Genomic DNA, 18,904 nt, shown 5'->3' with positions numbered 1-18,904 from the left:
ATACAAGATCATGTCTTCTGCTAATAGAAATAGTTTTACTTCTCTCTTTCCAATCTGGAAGCCTTTTATTTCATTTTCTTGCCTAATTGTGCAGCTAAAGGTTTTAGCTCCAGTACAGTGTTGTATAGAAGTGATGAGAGCAGTTAATATTAAATTGTTCCTGAGCTTAAGGGGAAAGCATTCAGTCTTTCACCATGAAGTACGATGCTAGCTATGGTTTTTCTCAAAAATGCCCTTTATCAGATTGAGGAAGTTCCCTTCTTTTCCGAGTTTGCTGAGTGTTTTGATCATGAATGGGTATTTGACTTTGTCAGTTGATTGTGTGTGTGTGTGTCTGTTGTTGTTTCTGTCCCTTATCCTAATATAGTGTATTACATTGATTGATTTTCAGATGTTAAAGCAACTTTGCATTTCTGGGATAAGTTCTGCTTGGTCAGGGAGTGTAATCCTTTTTATATGTTGCTTGGTTCATTTTGCTAGTATTCTGTCAAGGATTTTTGTGTCTGTATTCATGATACTGGTCTATAGTTTTCTTGTTATGTCTCTGTCTAGTTTTGGTGTGAGGATAACAGTGGGCTCATTGCGTAAACTGGGAAGTGTTCCGTCTTCCATTTTTTAGAATAGTTATCCACAAGAGGGAAGGACAGGTGCAGCGGGAAGAAGCAAGGCTTATTGGAAAACCTGATGGAAAGATAGAAGTGGGGTCAGAGGTTGAGGGAACCAGGCTAGAAGTTTCTGGGTGGTAATTAATGTTTCAGAGGAGGAAAGAAGAGGAGAAAGCCTTGGGATATCCTTGAGGAGGTCCAATTGGAGATGGAAGATGAGCCACAGAGGAGGCAGGAAGGAACAGGCCTAGCTGGGATGTCAGCTGGGTGAGTGGCTTCCTGAAAAGTAAAGAAAGAGTGTCAGAAGAAGGAATTTCTAGAAGTTATGGTGGAGTGATTGAGTTGGTGGAGATGAGAAAATGAGCCAATTCTAGACTCTTGAGAAGTCTGTGGAAGTGAGAGGAGATTGGCTGTGAGGAAGGCAGGTGTCAAAGGTTTTCGTTTTGCTTTTCTTTCTTGACAATTTTCATATTGATATAATTTTATACCTTCAAAAAATTGCAAGACTAGTACAAGGAACTCCCAAATAACACTTTCCAGATTCATCAATTGTCTACACTTGCCCCATTTACTTTATCATTTTCTCTCTCTCATATATATATATACATATATATATATATATATATATACTGCAGACATCATGTCTCCCTAACACTAAATATTTGAGTGGTATTTCCAAAGAATAAGGATATTCTTTTACACAGCAGGTTTTATTGAAAATGGGAGTGATTTGGGCCTGTTGAAAAGTGTAAGTGAAGATCCAGTGGAACAGAAGCCAGAGAAGGGATTATCGTCTCCGAAGGCTTCTGGAAAAGTCCAGAGAGTGGAATCTAAAGCCCAGGTGGAGTGGTTGGCCTTTGCCACACAAGGGACAGCTCCCTGTTTTACAGAGAGGTAAAGCAGTGTGCGGACGTGGGAGCCTTTGTTATGTTGATAGAGCTGAAGAAGTTCCTCTCTGCTGGCTTCTGTTTCCCTTGTCAATTAGGAAGTGAGATGATAGGCTGAAAAGAGGAGGAAGGTATGTGAGTGATGGAGAGGGTCTGAGTTGAAGAAGAGTGAGAAAATATGAAAGAGTCGAGGAGGGGGTTGAGAGGAAGTTATGAGATAAATATCTCAGGATCCATTTAGCCAGATAGCCCATTCCAGGTAGGTGCTCAGACACTTAGAGAGAGCCAGTCTGCCCTGACCTGTTTGATGACTCTCATGTCCAGCACACAGAAAATAGGGAGATAGTTGAGGTCGTCTAGGCTGAATTTTGCCAAAGGAGTGTGATAAAAAGACAGAATGGGCAGGGCAGGGAAGTTCAGGGTATTAACAAGACTGTGAACCATAGAATCTACTGGAAAAGAATGAAAGAAGCAACATGGCTATAGGATGGGAAGTAGAGGGGCAAATGGGCTGGTGGTTGGCTGGGAAGAGAGGAGCCTGTGATTTGTTTTTTAATTATTACTGTTTTACTTATTGGAGCTAACCATCATGAGCACAGAGACTGTACTAAGTATTTTACATGCATTAATTTTATATAATCCTTATGACAACCCTATGAGGTAAGCATAGTAATCAAGCCATTTTTATAGATGAGGAAATTGAGGTTAAGTGACTTGCCCAAGGTGACAGCTAAAAAGTGAGAGCAGTCTCTCCAACTCCAGAGCCCCTGCACATCTCTGGACATTTTTGCAGAGCTTCTTAGCTGTGTTCCTTACTTCACGTTTACCCTCCTCTCATTTGTGTTTCACTCAGCTGACAGAGTGAGCCTTTGAAGATGCAAATTGATTATATCATACACATCTCCTCAGAAGCTTTCATTATATCAATTTTTAAATGGAAATATGTATAAAAATAAGTGAATTGATGGATGAATAGAGAGTTGGATAGCTGGTTATCTGATAAAGAAAATCATAGTAAAATGTTAATTATGAAATCTAGGAAAAGGCCATATGTGACAAGCCCACAGCTAAGATTAGGAACAAGAGAGTGATGCCTACTTTTGTCACTTCTATTTAACATAGTACTGGAAGTTCTAGCCAGAGCAGTTAGGCAAGAAAAAGAAGTAAAAGGCATCTCTATTGGAAAGGAAGAAGTAAAACTGTCACTGTTTGAAGATGACATGATATTATATATGGAAAACCGTAAAGACTCCATCAACAAACTGTTAGAATAAACAAATTCAGCAAAGTTGCAAGATACAAAATCAACACACAAAAGTCGGTTGCATAATGAACTATCAGAGAGAGAAATTAAGACTACAGTCCCATTTACAATTGCATCAAAAATAATAAAATAGGGCTTCCCTGGTGGCGCAGTGGTTGAGAGTCCGCCTGCTGATGCAGGGGACGCAGGTTTGTGCCCCGGTCCAGGAGGATCCCACATGCCGCGGAGCGGCTGGGCCCGTGAGCCATGGCTGCTGAGCCTGCGCGTCCGGAGCCTGTGCTCCACAACGGGAGAGGCCACAACAGTGAGGGGCCCGTGTACCGCAAGAAAAATAAAATAAAATAAAATAAAATAAAATAAAATAAAATAAAATAAAATAAAATAAAATAAAATACATAGGAATAAGTGTTTTTCTTTTTCTTTTTAAAAGATTTTTGTTTTTACCTAGGAATAAATTTAACCAAGAAGGTGAAAGACCTGTGCAGTGAAAACTACAAGACATTAATGAAAGAAATTGAAGAAGACACAAATAAATGGAAAGATATTCTGTGCTCATGGATTGGAATAATTAATATTACAGTGTCCATGCTACCCCAAACAATATACAGACTCAATGCAATACCGATCAAAATCCCAATGACATTTTTCACAGTAATAAAACAAACAAAAAGAAATTTTGAACTATGAATGATTCTGAATAGCCACAGCAATCTTGAGAAAGAACAAAGCTGCAGGTATCATGTGCCCTTATTTCAAACTATATTACAAAGCTATAATAATTAAAACAGTATGGTGGCATAAAAACAGACACATAAATCAGTGGAACAGAATAGAGAGCTCAGAAATAAACCTATGCATATATTGATTAATTTATGAGAAAGGAGACAGGAATGTCCAATGGTGAAAGGACAGTCTCTTCAATAAATAGTGCTAGGAAAATTGACAGCACATGCAAAAGAATGAAATTGGACCACCATACACAAAAATTAACTCAAAATGGATTAAAGACTTGAGCTTGAGACCTAAAACTGTAAAAATCCTAGAAGAAAATAGAGGTGATAAAGTCCTTGACATACATCTTTTTAAAAAATTATTTATTTATTTATATTTGGCTGCATCGGGTCTTCGTTGCTTCTTGCAGGCTTTCTCTAGTTGTGGTGAGTGGGGGCTACTCTTCGTTGCAGTGCGCTAGCTTCTCATTATGGTGGCTTCTCTCGTTGTGGAGCATGGGTTCTAGGTGCAGGGGCTTCAGGAGTTGGGGCTTGCAGGCTCTAGAGTGCAGGCTCAGCAGTTGTGGTGCACGGGGCTTAGTTGCTCTGCGGCACAAATTGTCCCAGACCAGGGCTCGAACCCATGTCCCCTGTATTGGCAGGCAGATTCTTAACCACTGTGCCACCAGGGAAGTCCCTTTGACATAGGTCTTGATGATGATTTTTTGAATCTGACACCAAAACCAAAAGCAACAAAAGCAAAAATAAACAGGTGGGACTATATTAAACTAAAAATCTTTTGCACAGCAAAGGAAACCATCAACAAATGAAAAGGCAACCTACTGAATGGGAGAAAGTATTTGCAAATCATATATCTGATAAGGGGCTAATATCTAAAATATATAAAGAACCTATACAACTCAATAGCAAAAAAACAACCAATCCAATTAAAAAATGGGTAGAAGATATGAGTAGACATTTTTTCCCAAGAAGAAATATGGATGGCCAACAGGTACATGAAAAGATGCTCTACATCATTAATCATCAGGGAAATGCAAATCAGAACCACAATGAGATATCACCTCACACCTGTCAGAATGGCTAATATCAAAAAGACTGGTGGTCCTGGGCTTCCCTGGTGGTACAGTGGTTGAGAGTCCGCCTGCCGATGCAGGGGACACGGGTTCATGCCCCAGTCCGGGAAGATCCCACATGCAGTGGAGCGGCTAGGCCTGTGAGCCGTGGCCGCTGAGCCTGCACGTCCGGAGCCTGTGCTTCGCAACGGGAGAGGCCACAGCAGTGAGAGGCCCGCGTACCGCAAAAAAAAAAAAAAAAAAAGACTGGTGGTCCAGTGGTTAAGACTCTGCGCTTCCAATGTAGTGGTGCAGGTTTGATCCCTGGTCAGGGAACTAGGACCCCACAGGCCACAGGGCGTGGCCAATAAATAAATAGAGACTAGAAATAACAAGTGTTGGCATAGATATAGAGAAAATGGAAAACTCATGGCAATGTAAATTGGTGCCACTATAGAAAAGTGTGGAGGTTCCTCAAAAAGTTAAAAATAGAACTACCATATGATCCAGGAATTCCAATTTTGAGTATTTATCCAAAAAAACAAGAACACTAATTAGAAAAGATATATGCACCCCCATGTTCATTGCAGCATTATTTATAATAGTCAAGATAGAAAAACAACCTAAGGGTCCATTGATGGATGAGTAAATAAGGAAGATGTGATATATATGTACAATGTAATATTATTCAGCCATAAAAAAGAATGAAATCTTGCTATTTGCAACAACATGAATGTCCCTGAGACCATTATAAGTGAAATGAGTCAGAGAAATACAAATACTTTATATTAGGCTTATAGATACAGAGAGCAGATTGGCGGTTGTCAGAAGTGGCGGGGGGAGAGTGGTGGAAGAAATGGGTGAACTGTTTTTGGTTTTGTTTTGGTGTTTAAGTAAATTGAGTAAGAATAAAGAAATCTAGGCAGTAGCTATATGGATGGTCATTGTATTAAATTCTTTCCACTATCCTTTGTTTGAAATTTTTCATGTAAAATATTGGGAGGAAAGAGCCTTAATTGGAAAAAAAAAAAAAGTACATAGTTCCTTGGAAGTCCAGTGGTTAGGACTTGGCACTTCACTGCCATGGCCTGGATTCAGTCCCTGGTTGGGGAACTAAGATCCCGCAAGCCACATGGTGCGGCCAAAAAAAAGAAAAAGAAAAAAGTAAATGACATTAAACTGCTTCTTATACATGGACCCTGACTGAGTTGTTTTTGTAGATTTGTAAGAATCTGTAGAGCAATGGCTGCTTTCTCTTGGTAAGCAGGTATTTATGTACTGAGAAACTTCTTGTGCCTGCAGTCACAAGGCATAGATTGTGTAATTAAAGCACCTTTAAGAGAAGAAAATAAGCACTTCTAGAGAAGGAAGTTGAACCACATATCAAAAGTTTTGGGGCAAAGGATAATCATTGCATTCTACTTGGCCAGCCTAGATAGTTTCAGATCATTAGAAGGGTCTCACCTGTCCCTATTATTTGATTTCTCCTGTACAAATTCATTGAATCCAAAATAATGTTTTACATGCACAGGTACTTATTTTGTAATAAACAGGATTCTGCCTTTCAGTAGATTGTTTTTTTCTTTTTTTGTTCAAATAACCAGTTTGTGATGTATTTGACATTTAATATAAGTGATTATAAAAGAAAAGATGGATATCACATCAAGGTGCTATTTGTTTAAAAAAAGGATTCCTTTTGTTCCATGTCATTAATAACGACTTCTGTTGCTGGCTGATTTCAATGCAACTTTGTAGGCAAGCAGGATACGTGGCTGTCATTTATTAACCTGTTTGTTCCCTTCCAGAAACCTCCAGAGCAGTGTTTGGTAAGATGAGGGCAGAAGGAGGAGCCACAGATGCCTGCAGCAGAGGTGTTTGCTGAAACTTCGGGCTTGGTTGGCTAAAATAGCAGTGTGCAAAGACAGGATGTTCTTGCTTCTTTGGGAATCTTGATCACCTCACTCCTTCCAGAAGCAATCAGCTGATGTCTTGGCTCACTGTCTGCCTGAGCGAATGTCCACAACAGCATGTGACTGGGTGTCCTCAAATGAGAGGTGTCTTGCCAGGTCTCTCTGTTGATTTGTTTTTATACCTCCTATCTTTGCTTGATCAGGTGGTAGTTTGGGCTGCAGTCAGGACGCTCTGGAGCTGGGTTCATCCTAGGTTGGTACTTTCTGGATGGGTTTCCTTGGGCTAGTTACTCTACTTCTCCTGTGTTTGGGGCCAACTATCTGACTGTAAATGTGGGTAATAATAAGATTACCTGCTTCATAGGGCTGTTGCAGATGAAGCTCTTAGCACAATGCCTGGCAACCAAAAAGCACTTAATAAATGTTAACTACTCGTATTATTATACTGCTCATGTTATTCTGAAATTGCTTCTGTCATTCAGACATAGATCTTTCAAGTTCTGACTGTCATTTTAACAGCTGGATAATATCCCATAATTTGGAATACTGCCTCCTCCCAAACCTATCCTTCTCTGGTCTGCTCTCACTCAGTTGATAATACAACCCTGTCACTGAAGCTACCACTCTTTGTTGACTTCTGGTTCCTCTTTAGCCCTTTTATCCATTCAGTTATTAAGTTCGACTCTTATTTCTGTTCCTAAATATCTTCTTAGTCTGTCCCCTGCTCTTGGCTGCTAGTGCCCTGCCCTCATTCACATGCTCTTCCTCTCTCACTGGGACCACAACAGTTGTCTGAATTCCTGTCACTCCTGAGATTGCCTGCTGTCCAGCTGCCAAATCTGCAGATCTGACCATGTGTCTCCTCTGCATGGTACATGGTGGCCTGTGGTAGTCACAGGGTGTGGTGTTGACCATAGTAAGATTTACTGATGACAACTTAAGAGGCAGAGAGTAGCAGAGGGTCCAGGATCTCTCCAGGCCCATAATTATTTTACAGAGAGGTGGGCAGGGCTGGATGTACTGCAAAGAGCCCTCCAGCCCACAGGTAGACATCAACCAGGAGGGATAAGGGACACCTAATTTTTAACAAGAAATGTCCAAAACTCTCAACACCTCTTGCCAGTTATGGTTGCCCAAGCTGGTTCCTCTGGGGTTCATACTGTCCCCTGGCCATGGCCTGCCCCACACTTGGGGACAGCCTCCTCCAGAAAGCCTTACTGCCCCTCTCTGGGTGCCTCTTCATCTTATCATGGTGTTAGCACTGTCTGTCTCTGTGTTTGGATCATCCCAACCTGAGCAACTCAAAGGAAGTGTCTGTCACATTCATCTTTGCATCCCTGGGGCCTGGCATGTTAACAGTTGTCTGAAGGCCACAGAAGAAGATGCAAATCACCTGTAATTTCACTACCCAGAAATTAAACCACTGAGTTAATTATCACTGGAATTAATTTGGGATATACCCTTCTAGACTTTTTTTTTCTAGCTATAGGTCTGTATATTTTATACACACACATCCCACACACGATATTTTATAAAATATGGATCAAACCCTACCTATAGTTTTTAAATCTTTTTCCATTTAATATATCATGGACAGTTTCCCATCTCATTAAATATTTGTGTAGTCCTTGGATTATAGTGCTAAACAGTATTTCATCCTTATCAGATATGCAGTTCACTTTCCAGCTGAAATGATTCATGGTTTCTTTCTGTGCTGAGAGTTATTTGTTTCTCATGATGAAGAAACATGGTAAACAAATACTGGGTCTAAAGCAAAGACAAGGAAGACCATTAATAACAGGAAAGTAAAGCAAAGACAAGGAAGACTGTTAGTAACAGGAAAGTAAATTATTTTGGTTCTACTGTTTTTTGGCCTTTAAGGTGCTTTAAGCCATGGCTGTAATGGAGGCTCCTCTTATGCAATACCTTCTGTATTGAATTGTTTTATATTTTCCATGGCAGGACTATGGCAAATCAGGAAGCCACTCCAGGAAGCCAATCAGAGGAGAGCAGTGCTTTGGACCTGCCATCAGCTTATGACATAAGGGATTACGTGTTGCAGAGACCCAGCCAGGAGGCCAACAGTGAGGCTTTTAGTTCTGAGGAAGCCTTTTCTATTCCTTGCTCTTCTGATACGGATCCAGGTAAGAAGCGCAGTTTAAAACAAACTAACATTGAACAAACAAAAAAATCCTGACATATACCTATATGTGATAGTTTGTTTCTCTGTCTTCCAAAGGCAGATCTCTGAGAAATCACTCATTGTCTCGGGGAGAAAAACATCTTATTTAAGCAAAACTGTTGGGAGAGACTTCAAAGGACAGCCTCCCTGGTGGAACCAGGACAAGGAGCTGTTTCCTGGAGGCCTTTTTGTCTGAGTCCCTTTCTGATCTCCATCCAAATCCATTTAGAGGCAGGGAGCACTTGGTTCACTGGGAGAGGGTAGAATTGTTTTTTTGTTTTGTTCTTTTAAAACTTCAGAAAATAGCCATGTGGGCCTGTTGTGTGTCATAGGGACTTTAGTGTTCCTCTTATGAAGTATACTCTGGATTTAGGTAACAACTTTTCTGTAAGTTTCCCTGACCGAATTGCCGAAAAGTCTGTTTTTTAAGTTTAATGATAATTCTTTGACATAGTTAGTGACCATCTCTGGTTGTAAAGCCCATCTCCTCCCTGTTTATTGCCTAATCCAGGCCTGTAGGTCCACATATTCAAAGCTTTGCCACTTACTGGTTGTGTGACTCAGGTCATATTTCTTAACCCCTCTGAGTTCCAGAATCAGCTACAAAATGGGGATCAAAATGCTTGCTTCATGGAGTAGGTTTAACTCAGGGAACAGTGCAGGGGCACATCATAGTGTTTGCCATACATTGGTGCTCAGGCAATTGCTATTACAGTATTCTGGTGCTATTATTATTGTTGTTGTTGTTGTTAATATTAAGAAGCCCAAATATATATTTTTAAAGAGCACGCAGGTACTAAGAAAATGTGGGCCTTAATGAAGATGAATTCAACATTGGCAGTAAGTAGGGTGTGTACCTGTCATTATCTTTAAGAATTCTATGGAAAAAAAATACTTTTAAACTCCCTGATGATTCTTTTCTGATTTTCAGGACATAGTAATCAGGATCAGTCAGATTCCTGTTTAATTTAGTTCCAGAGCAAGAATTAGATCATTTCTTATCCTTTTTCTTTCTAGGCTCAGAATCTTAGTTCATTTAACCTTTCCTCTTCCCCTTCCCATCCTGCTGCCTCTACATTACTTTCCATCCCAAAGAAAGCAACTGTTATTAATTTGAATTGAGTTGACCATTGAAATATTTATATTGGAGTATTTGTTTAAAATCTAGACATTTCATGAAAAAAGATTCTTTTGGAAGCCCTTATAAAGGTCTAAACATGGGAAGGAGCACTCATATCCTGAGACAACCATTTTGCACGGCATGGGGAGTGGTGGTGCTGCATTTGACTGTTTAGTTTGAATTCTGGTTCTGCTTTTTTCTGTGGTTTTGCCTTGGGCAAGTCATTTGGCCTCCATGTCTTGGTTCCTTCATTTGTAAAATGGAGATAGTAATGCCTACCTTGTTACGGGGCAGCCATAATGAGGGTCAAAGTGTATGAGGTGTAATGCCTGGCATGTGGTGGGCTTTGGAAATCCAGCTCTTCATGAGTTCAGTGCCTGGGCACCTCAGCACACCACCATGCTGACCAGGCTCCATTTTTTTTTAATTGAGCTATAATTTATGTGCAATATTATATGTTACACGTGTACAACATAGTGATTCACAATTTTTAAAGGTTATACTTCATTTATAGTTATTATAGAATATTGGCTATATTCCCTGTGTTGTACAATATATCCTTGTAGCTTATTTATTTTGTACATAATAGTTTGTACCTCTTAATCCCCTATGCCATCTTGCCCCTCCTCCCTTCTTTCTCCCCGCTGGTAACCACTAGTTTGTTCTCTATATCTCTGAGTCTGTTTCTTTTTTGTTATACTCACTAGTTTGTTTTATTTATTTATTTTATTTTATTTTATTTTATTTTATTTTATTTATTTATTAAAAAAAATTTTTGGCTGCGTTGGGTCTTAGTTGCAGCACACAGGATCTTCGTTGAGACATGTGGGATCTTTCGTTGCAGCGGTTGGGCTCTTCATTGCAGTGCTTGGGCTTCTCTCTAGTTGCAGCCTGTGGGTTTCTCTCTAGTTGTGGTGTATGAGCTTCTGTCTAGTTGTGGTGCACAGGCTCCAGAGCGCATGGGCTCTGTAGTCTGTGGTACATGGACTCTCTAGTTAAGGCGCGCAAACTCAGTAGTTGTGGCGCGCGGGCTTAGTTGCCCTGTGGCATCTTAGTTCCCCGTACAGGGATCGAACCTGCATCCCCTGCATTGGAAGGCAGATTCTTAACCACTGGACCACTAGGGAAGTCCCTAGTTTATTTTTTAGATTCTACATGTAAGTGGTCTTACTTCTTTAACTTAGCATAATACCTTCCAAGTCCATCCCTGTTGTTGCAAATGGCAAAATTTCATTCTTGTTTATGGCTGAGCGGTATTCCATTGTGTGTGTGTGTGTGTGTGTGTGTGTGTGTGTGTGTGTGTGTGTGTGTATACCACATCTTCTTTATCCATTCATCTGTTGATGGACACTTAGGTTGTTTCCATATCTTAGTAATTGTAAGTAATGCTGCTATGAATATTGGGGTGCATGTATCTTTTTTAATTAGTGATTTTGTTTTTTTCAGATAGGTACCCAGGAGTGGAATTTCTGAGTCATGTGGTAGTTCTCCTTTTAGTTTTCTGAGAAAACTCCATACTGTTTTCCACAGTGGCTGCACCAATTTACATTCCCATCAACAGTGTATGAGGGTTCCCTTTTCTCCCCATCCTCATGACAAGATCCATTAAATTCATGACCTCCTACCTCAAGTTGAGCCTCCTTGCTGCCCATCCATCACACACTATTTTCCTAGCATGTTCATCCTCCTGCCCTCTTGGATGACTTTGTAGTATCTTCTCTCTTTGCAAACCCCCATTACCTCCTTCAACCTCTTTCTCAGCTGATAATCTTAGTTTCCTATTTAATCAAGAAAACAGAAGCACTCAAAAGAGAATGAGCACACATTCACACTTCACATCCATCAGCTTCCTTCCCTCCTGTTTCTGTGGGAAACCCATCCCTGCCTGTCCTTCTCTTTCTGTCTGCTTTCACCTACTCAAGGTTGTCACTTCTAGTAATCTCCTGCATCGTTGATCCCACCTCTACTGGTCATTCTCATGATCATACAAACATGCTTTAATAGTTCCCATCTTAACAAAATGCCCACCCTAGACCCCAAATCCCCATATAGTTACAGACTCATTCCTCTGTTCTCTTCTACAGAAAACCCTCAGAAGAGTAATCTACACCTGTTGTCCCCAGTTCGTCTCCTCCCAGTTCCTCCTAAAACCCTCCAACATGGCTTCTATCTCCATCACTCCATGGAAATAGCTGTTGTCAAGGTCATGACCTCCACATTGTTAAATCCAGTAGTCACTTCTCAAGCGTCCTTCTTGATCTGTCAGCAGCACTGACTTTTTTCCTTCTTGAATTCTTTCTTCAGTGGGCTTTCTGGGAAGCAGCATCTTATGTTTTTTTTCTTACTTTTCTGTCTTATTTGTTCTCAGTCTTCTTTGCCTGATTCCTTCCTCTCCAGCCCCTTAGTGTTGGAGAGCCCAGGGCTGAGTCCTCAGCTCTCCTGTCTGTCATCACACCCTTCCCTGAGTGATCTTATCCAGTCTTGGGGCCTTAAATGCTCTCAGTACCCCGCTCAGTCCCAGATTTCTCTCTCTAGTTTGGATCTCTGGCTTGACATTTATACTATCTATGTATTTCACATCATCACTTAGATTTCTATTAGACTTCCTAAATTTGACATAACCAAATTCCTGATTCCTCTACTGTCTCATATATACATAGACATACCTGTTCTTTGAGGCTTTCTCATCTCAAAAAAGTACTTCCATCCTTCTGTTCACTTAGGCAGAAACCTGGGAGTCATCCTCAACTTCTTTCTTTCTCTTTAATCTCATATCCAGTCTATCAGCAAATCCTGTCAGCTCTCCTTTGTCTCCACTGCCACCACCCTGGTCCCTGCCAGTAGCATCTGTCTTCTGGATTATTGTTAATCTCTTAACTAGCTTTTCTCACATCTGCTCTTTATCCTCCTATAGTTTCTTTTTTTTTTTAATTTTATTTATTTCTATTATTATCTTTAATGGAATATATAAAAGCAGAGAAACTTCACTCATAAGTTGTGCTTTCACATATTCATATAGAAACTATATGGAAATACATATACATGGGCTTAGAAATATTTTACTTTTCATGCAGGAATTCCAGTTCTGTTAACCAAAACTAAAGAAATAATTCATAATAAATATAAGCTTTGTGTATAGTGACATCTATAATTACAGTAAATTGTCACTAAATTAAACATTGAACAGGGACTTCCATGGTGGCGCAGTGGTTAAGAATCTGCCTGCCAATGCAGGGGACACAGGTTCGATCCCTGGTCCAGGAAGATCCGACATGCCACGGAGCAACTAAGCCCGTGAGCCACAACTACTGAGCCTGCACTCTAGAGCCTGCAAACCACAACTACCGAGCCCATGCGCTGCAATTACTGAAGCCCACACTCTCTAGGGCCTGCGTGCTGCAACGACTGAAGCCCATGCACCTAGAGCCCATGCTCTGCAATAAGAGAAGCCACTGCAATGAGAAGACTGCACACCACAATGAAGAGCAGCCCTCACTCACCGCAGCTAGAGAAAGCCTGTGTGCGGCAACAAAGACCCAACACAGCCAAAATAAATAAATAAATAAACAAACAAATAATTAAATAATTGAATAATAATGGTTAACTAGGTACACCCAGTCAACTAAATATGAATATTCAAAAAAATTGCATTTCTTCCTTTTTTTAAATTAATTTTTATTGGAGTATAGTTGCTTTACAATGTTGTGTTAGTTTCTGCTGTACAGCAAAGTGAATCAGCTATACGTATACATATATCCCCTCTTTAGGTCACCACAGAGCATTGAGTAGAGTTACCTGTGCTATACACTCGGTTCTTATTAGGTATCTATTTTATACATAATAGTGTATATATGTCAATCCTAATCTCCCAATTCATTCCACTCCCCTCTTTCATCCTTGATAACCATACATCCATTCTCTCTGTCTCTGTCTCTATTTCTGCTTTGCAAATAAGTTCATCTGTATAATTTTTCTAGATTCCACATATAAGCAATATATTACAATACTTGTTTTTCTCTTTCTGACTAACTTCACTCTGTATAACAGTCTCTAGGTCCATCCACGTTTCTGCAGATTGCACAATTTCGTTCCTTTTTACGGCTGAGTAATATTGCATTATATATATGTACCACATCTTCTTTATCCATTCTTCTATTGATGGACATTTAGGTTGCTTCCAAGTTCTGGCTATTGTAAATAGTGCTGCAGTGAACATTGGGGTGCATGTGTATCTTTTTGAATTATAGTTTTCTCCAGATATATGCCCAGGAGTGGGATTGCTGGGTCATATGGTAGTTCTATTTTTAGTTTTTTGAGGAGCCTCCATACTGTTCTCCATAGTGGCTGTACCAATTTACATTCTCACCAACAGTGTAGGAGGATTCCCTTTTCTCCACATCCTCTCCAGCATTTATTGTTTGTAGATTTTTTGATGGTGGCCATTCTGACTGGTGTGAGGTGATACTTTACTGTAGTATTGATTTCCATTTCTCTAATAATTAGTGAGTGATGTTAAGCATCTTTTCATGTGTTTGTTGGCCATCTGTATGTCTTCTTTGGGGAAATGTCTATTTAGGTCTTCTGCCCGTTTTTTGAGTGGGTTGTTTGTTTTTTTGATATTGAGCTGCATGAGCTGTTTGTATATTTTGCAGATTAATCCTTTGTCAGTTGCTTAGTTTGCAAATAATTTCTCCCATTCTGAGGGTTTTCTTTTCGTCTTATTTGTGGTTTACTTTGCTGTGCAAAAGCTTTTAAGTTTCATTAGATCCCATTTGTTTATTTTTGTTTTTATTTCCATTACTCTAGGAGGTGGATTGAAAAAGATCTTGCTGTGATTTATGTCAAAGAGTGTTCTCCCTATGTTTTCCTCTAAGAGTTTTATAGTGTCTGGTCTTACATTTAGGTCTCTAATCCATTTTGAGTTTATTTTTGTGTGTGGTATTAGGGAGTGTTCTAATTTTATTCTTTTATACGTAGCTGTCCAGTTTTCCCAGCTCCACTTATTGAAGAGACTGTCTTTTCTCCATTGTATATCCTCACCTCCTTTGTCATAGATTAGTTGACCATAGGTGTGTGGGTTTATCTCTGGGCTTTCTATCCTGTTCCATTGACCTATATTTCTGTTTTGGTGCCAGTACCATATTGTCTTGATTACTGTTACTTTGTAGTATAGTCTGAAGTCAGGGAGTCCGATTCCTCCAGCTCCATTTTTTTCCCTCAAGATTGCTTTGGCTGTTCAGGGTCTTTTGTGTCACCATACAGATTTTAAGATTTTTTGTTTTAGTTTTGTAAAAAGTGCCATTGGTAATTTGATAGGGATTGAATTGAATCTAGATTGCTTTGGGTAGTATAGTCATTTTCACAATGTTGATTCTTCCAATCCAAGAACATGGTATATCTCCATCTGTTTGTGTCATCTTTGATTGCTTTCATCAGTGTCTTACAGTTTTCTGAGTACAGGTCTTTTACCTCCTTAGGTAGGTTTATTGCTAGATATTTTATTCTTTTTGTTGCAATGGTGAATGGGATTGTTTCCTTCTCTTTCTGATCATTCATTGTTAGTGTATAGGAATTCAAGAGATTTCTGTGCATTAATTTTGTATCCTGTAACTTTACCAAATTCACTGATTAGCTCTAGTAGTTTTATGGTAGAATCTTTATGATTCTCTATGTATAGTATCATGTCATCTGCAAACAGTGACAGTTTTACTTCTTTTCCAATTTGGATTCCTTTTATTTAGTTTTCTTCTCTGATTGCCATGGCTAGGAATTCCAAAGCTATGTTGAATAAAAGTAGCAAGAGTGGACATCCTTGTCTTTTTCCTGATCTTAGAGGAGATGCTTTCAGTTTTTTACCATTGAGAATGATGTTTGCTGTGGGTTTGTCATATATGGTCTTTATTATGTTGAGGTAGTTTCCCTCTATGCCCACTTTCTGGAGAGTTTTTAATCATAAATGGGTATTGAATTTTATCAGAAGCTTTTTTTGCATCTATTGAGATGATCATATGGTTTTTATCCTTCAGTTTGTTAATATGGCATATCATATTGATTGATTTGCATATATTGAAGAATCCTTGCATTCCTGGGGTAAACCCCACTTGATCATGGTGTATGATCCTTTTAATGTGTTGTTGGATTCTGTTTGCTAGTATTTTGTTGAGTATTTTTGCATCTATGTTCATCAGTGATATTGGCCTCTAATTTTCTTTTTTTGTGACTTCTTTGTCTGGTTTTGATATCAGGGTGATAGTGGCATCATAGAATGAGCTTAGGAGAATTCCTCCCTCTGCAGGTTTTTGGAAGAGTTTGAGAAGGATAGGTGTTAGCTCTCCTCTAAATGTTTGATGGAATTCACCTGTGAAGCCATCTGGTCCTGGACTTTTGGTTGCTGGAAGATTTGTTTTTAATATTTATTTTATTTTATTTATTTATTGGTTGCTTGGGTCTTAGTTGTGGCTTGCTGGCTCCTTAGTTGTGGCATGTGGGCTCCTTAGTTATGGCACGTTGGTTCCTTATTTGCAGCATGCTGGATCTTTTTTAGTTGAGGGATGCAAACTCTTAGTGCGGCATGCATCTGGGACCTAGTTCCCTGACCAGGGATTGAACCCAGGCCCCCTTCATTGGGAGCACCGATTCTTAACCACTGCACCATCAGGGAAGTCTCGTTTGCAGGAAGATTTTAAATCACAGTTTCAATTTCATTACTTGTCATTGGTCTGTTCATATTTTGTATTTCTTCCTGGTTCAGTTTTGGAAGGTTGTACCTTTCCAACAATTTGTCCATTTCTTCCAGGTTGTCCATTTTTTTGGCATATACTTGCTTGTAGTAGTCTCTTATGATGCTTTTTGTATTTTTGCGGTGTCAGTTGTAACTTCTCCTTTTTCATTTCTAATTTTATTGATTTGAGTCCTCTCCCTTTTTTCTTGATGAGTCTGGCTAAAGGTTTATCAATTTTGTTTATATTCTCAAAGAACCAGCTTTTTGTTTTATTGATCTTTGCTATTGTTTTCTTTGTTTCTGTTTCTGCTCTGATCCTTATGATTTCTTTCCTTCTACTGACTTTGGGTTTTCTTTGTTCTTCTTTCTCTAGTTGCCTTAGGTGTAGGGTTAGATTGTTTATTTGAGATTTTTCTTATTTCTTGAGGTGAGATTGAATTGCTATAAACTTCCCTCTTAGAACTTCTTTTGCTGCATCCCATAGGTTTTGGAACATCGTGTTTTTGTTATCATTTGTCTCTACGTATTTTTTGATTTTCTCTTTGATTTCTTCAGTGATCTCTTGGTTATTTAGTAGTGTATTGTTTAGCTTCCATGTGTTTATGTTTTTTACAGTTTTTTTTCCTGTAATAGATTTCTAATCTCATAGTGTTGTGGTCGGAAAAGATGCTTGATACGATTTCAATTTTCTTAAATTTATGAAGGCTTGATTTGTGACCCAAGATGTGATCTACCCTGGAGAATGTTCCATGTGCACTTGAGAACAACGTATTCTGCTGCTTTTAGTTGGAATGTCCTATAAATATCAGTGAAGTCTATCGGGTCTAATGTGTTATTTAAGTCTTGTGTTTCCTTACTAATTTTCTGTCTGGATGATCTGTCCATTGGTATAAGTGGAATGTTAAAGTCCCCCACTATTATTGTGTTACTGTCAATTTTCCCTTTTATGGCTGTTAGTATTTACCTTATGTATTGAGGTGCTCCTCTGTTGGGTGCATAAATATTTACAATTGTTATATCTTCTTGGATTGATCCCTTGATCATTATGTAGTGTCCTTCCTTGTCTCTTCTAACATTCTTTATTTTAGTCTATTTTGTCTCATATGAATATTGCTACTCCCGCTTTCTTTTGATTTCCATTTGCATGGAATATCTTTTTCTATCCCCTCACTTTCAGTCTGTATGTGTCCCTAGGTTTGAAGTGGGTCTCTTGTAGACAGCATATATATGGGCCTTGTTTTTTATCCATTTAGCCAGTCTGTGTCTTTTGCTTGGAGCATTTAATCCATTTACATTTAAGGTAATTATTGATATGTATTTTCCTATTATCATATTCTTAATTGTTTTGGGTTTGTTTTTGTAGGTGTTTTCCTTCTCTTGTGTTTCCTGCCTAGAGAAGTTCCTTTAGCTTTTGTTGTAAAGCTGGTTTGATGGTGCTTTATTCTTTTATCTTTTGCTTGTCTGTAAAGCTTTTGATTTCTCTGTCAAATCTGAATGAGGTACTTGCTGGGTAGAGTAATATTGGTTGTAGGTTTCTCCCTTTCATCAGTTTAAATATATCTTGCCACTCCCTTCTGGCCTGCAGTGTTTCTGCTGAAAGGTCATCTGTTAACCTTCTGAGGATTCCCTTGTATGTTACTTGTTGCTTTTCCCTTGCTGCTTTTAATACTTTTTCTTTGTATGTAATATTTTTTTGTGTATTTAGCATGTGTCTCAGCATGTTTCTCCTTGGCTTTATCCTGTATGGGACTCTCTGTGCTACCTGGACTTGGGTGGCTATTTCCTTTCTCATGTTAGGGAAGTTTTTGACTATAATCTCTTTAAATATTTTCTCAGACCCTTTCTCTTTCTCTTTGTCTTCTGGGACCTCTATAATTCGAATGTTGGTGCATTTAATGTTGTCCCAGAGGTCTCTGAGACTGTCCTCATTTCTTTTCATTCTTTTTTCTTTATTTTGCTCCTCAGCAGTTATTTCCACCATTTTATCTTCCAGCTCACTTATTCTATCTTCTGTGTATTTTTCATTTCAGTTATTGTATTGTTTATCACTGTTTGTTCTTTGAAAGTTCTTCTAGGTCCTGGTTAAACATTTCTTTTATCTTCTCAATCTGTGCCTCCATTCTATTTCCAAGATTTTGTATCATCTTTATTATCATTACTCCGAATTCTTTTTCAGGTAGACTGCGTATTTCCTCTTCATTCATTTGGTCTTGTGGATTTTTACCTTGCTTCTTCATCTACAACATATTTCTCTGTTGTCTCATTTTGTGAAACTTACTGTGTTTATGGTCTCCTTTCCACAGGCTTCAGGGTCGTAGTTCCTCTTGCTTCTAGTGTCTGCCCCCTGGTAGGTGAGGTTGGTCCAGGCACTTGTGTCAGCTTCATGGTAGGAGGGACTGGTGCTGGCACTCTGTTGATTGGAACTGAGTCTT

At 39.1% G+C, this 18,904-nt stretch overlaps 1 protein-coding gene across 1 annotated transcript in view; it reads left to right on the top strand.

The window, feature by feature from the left end:
• The first annotated feature begins 8,411 nt into the window (after positions 1-8,411).
• Positions 8,412-18,904, top strand: part of SHLD1 (shieldin complex subunit 1) — a 79,471-nt gene continuing 68,978 nt past the window's right edge. Inside the window, exon 1 of the mRNA XM_065893483.1 lies at positions 8,412-8,593. Coding sequence (XP_065749555.1) covers positions 8,416-8,593 — 178 coding nt within the window. The 5' untranslated portion in view covers positions 8,412-8,415. The remainder of the gene's footprint in view (positions 8,594-18,904) is intronic.

The sequence above is a fragment of the Phocoena phocoena genome, chromosome 15 (genome assembly GCF_963924675.1).
Source record: "Phocoena phocoena chromosome 15, mPhoPho1.1, whole genome shotgun sequence".
Lineage (NCBI taxonomy): Eukaryota > Metazoa > Chordata > Mammalia > Artiodactyla > Phocoenidae > Phocoena > Phocoena phocoena.
The sequence above is the reverse complement of the archived record's forward strand: the minus strand, read 5'-3'. Positions and strand labels throughout refer to the sequence as shown.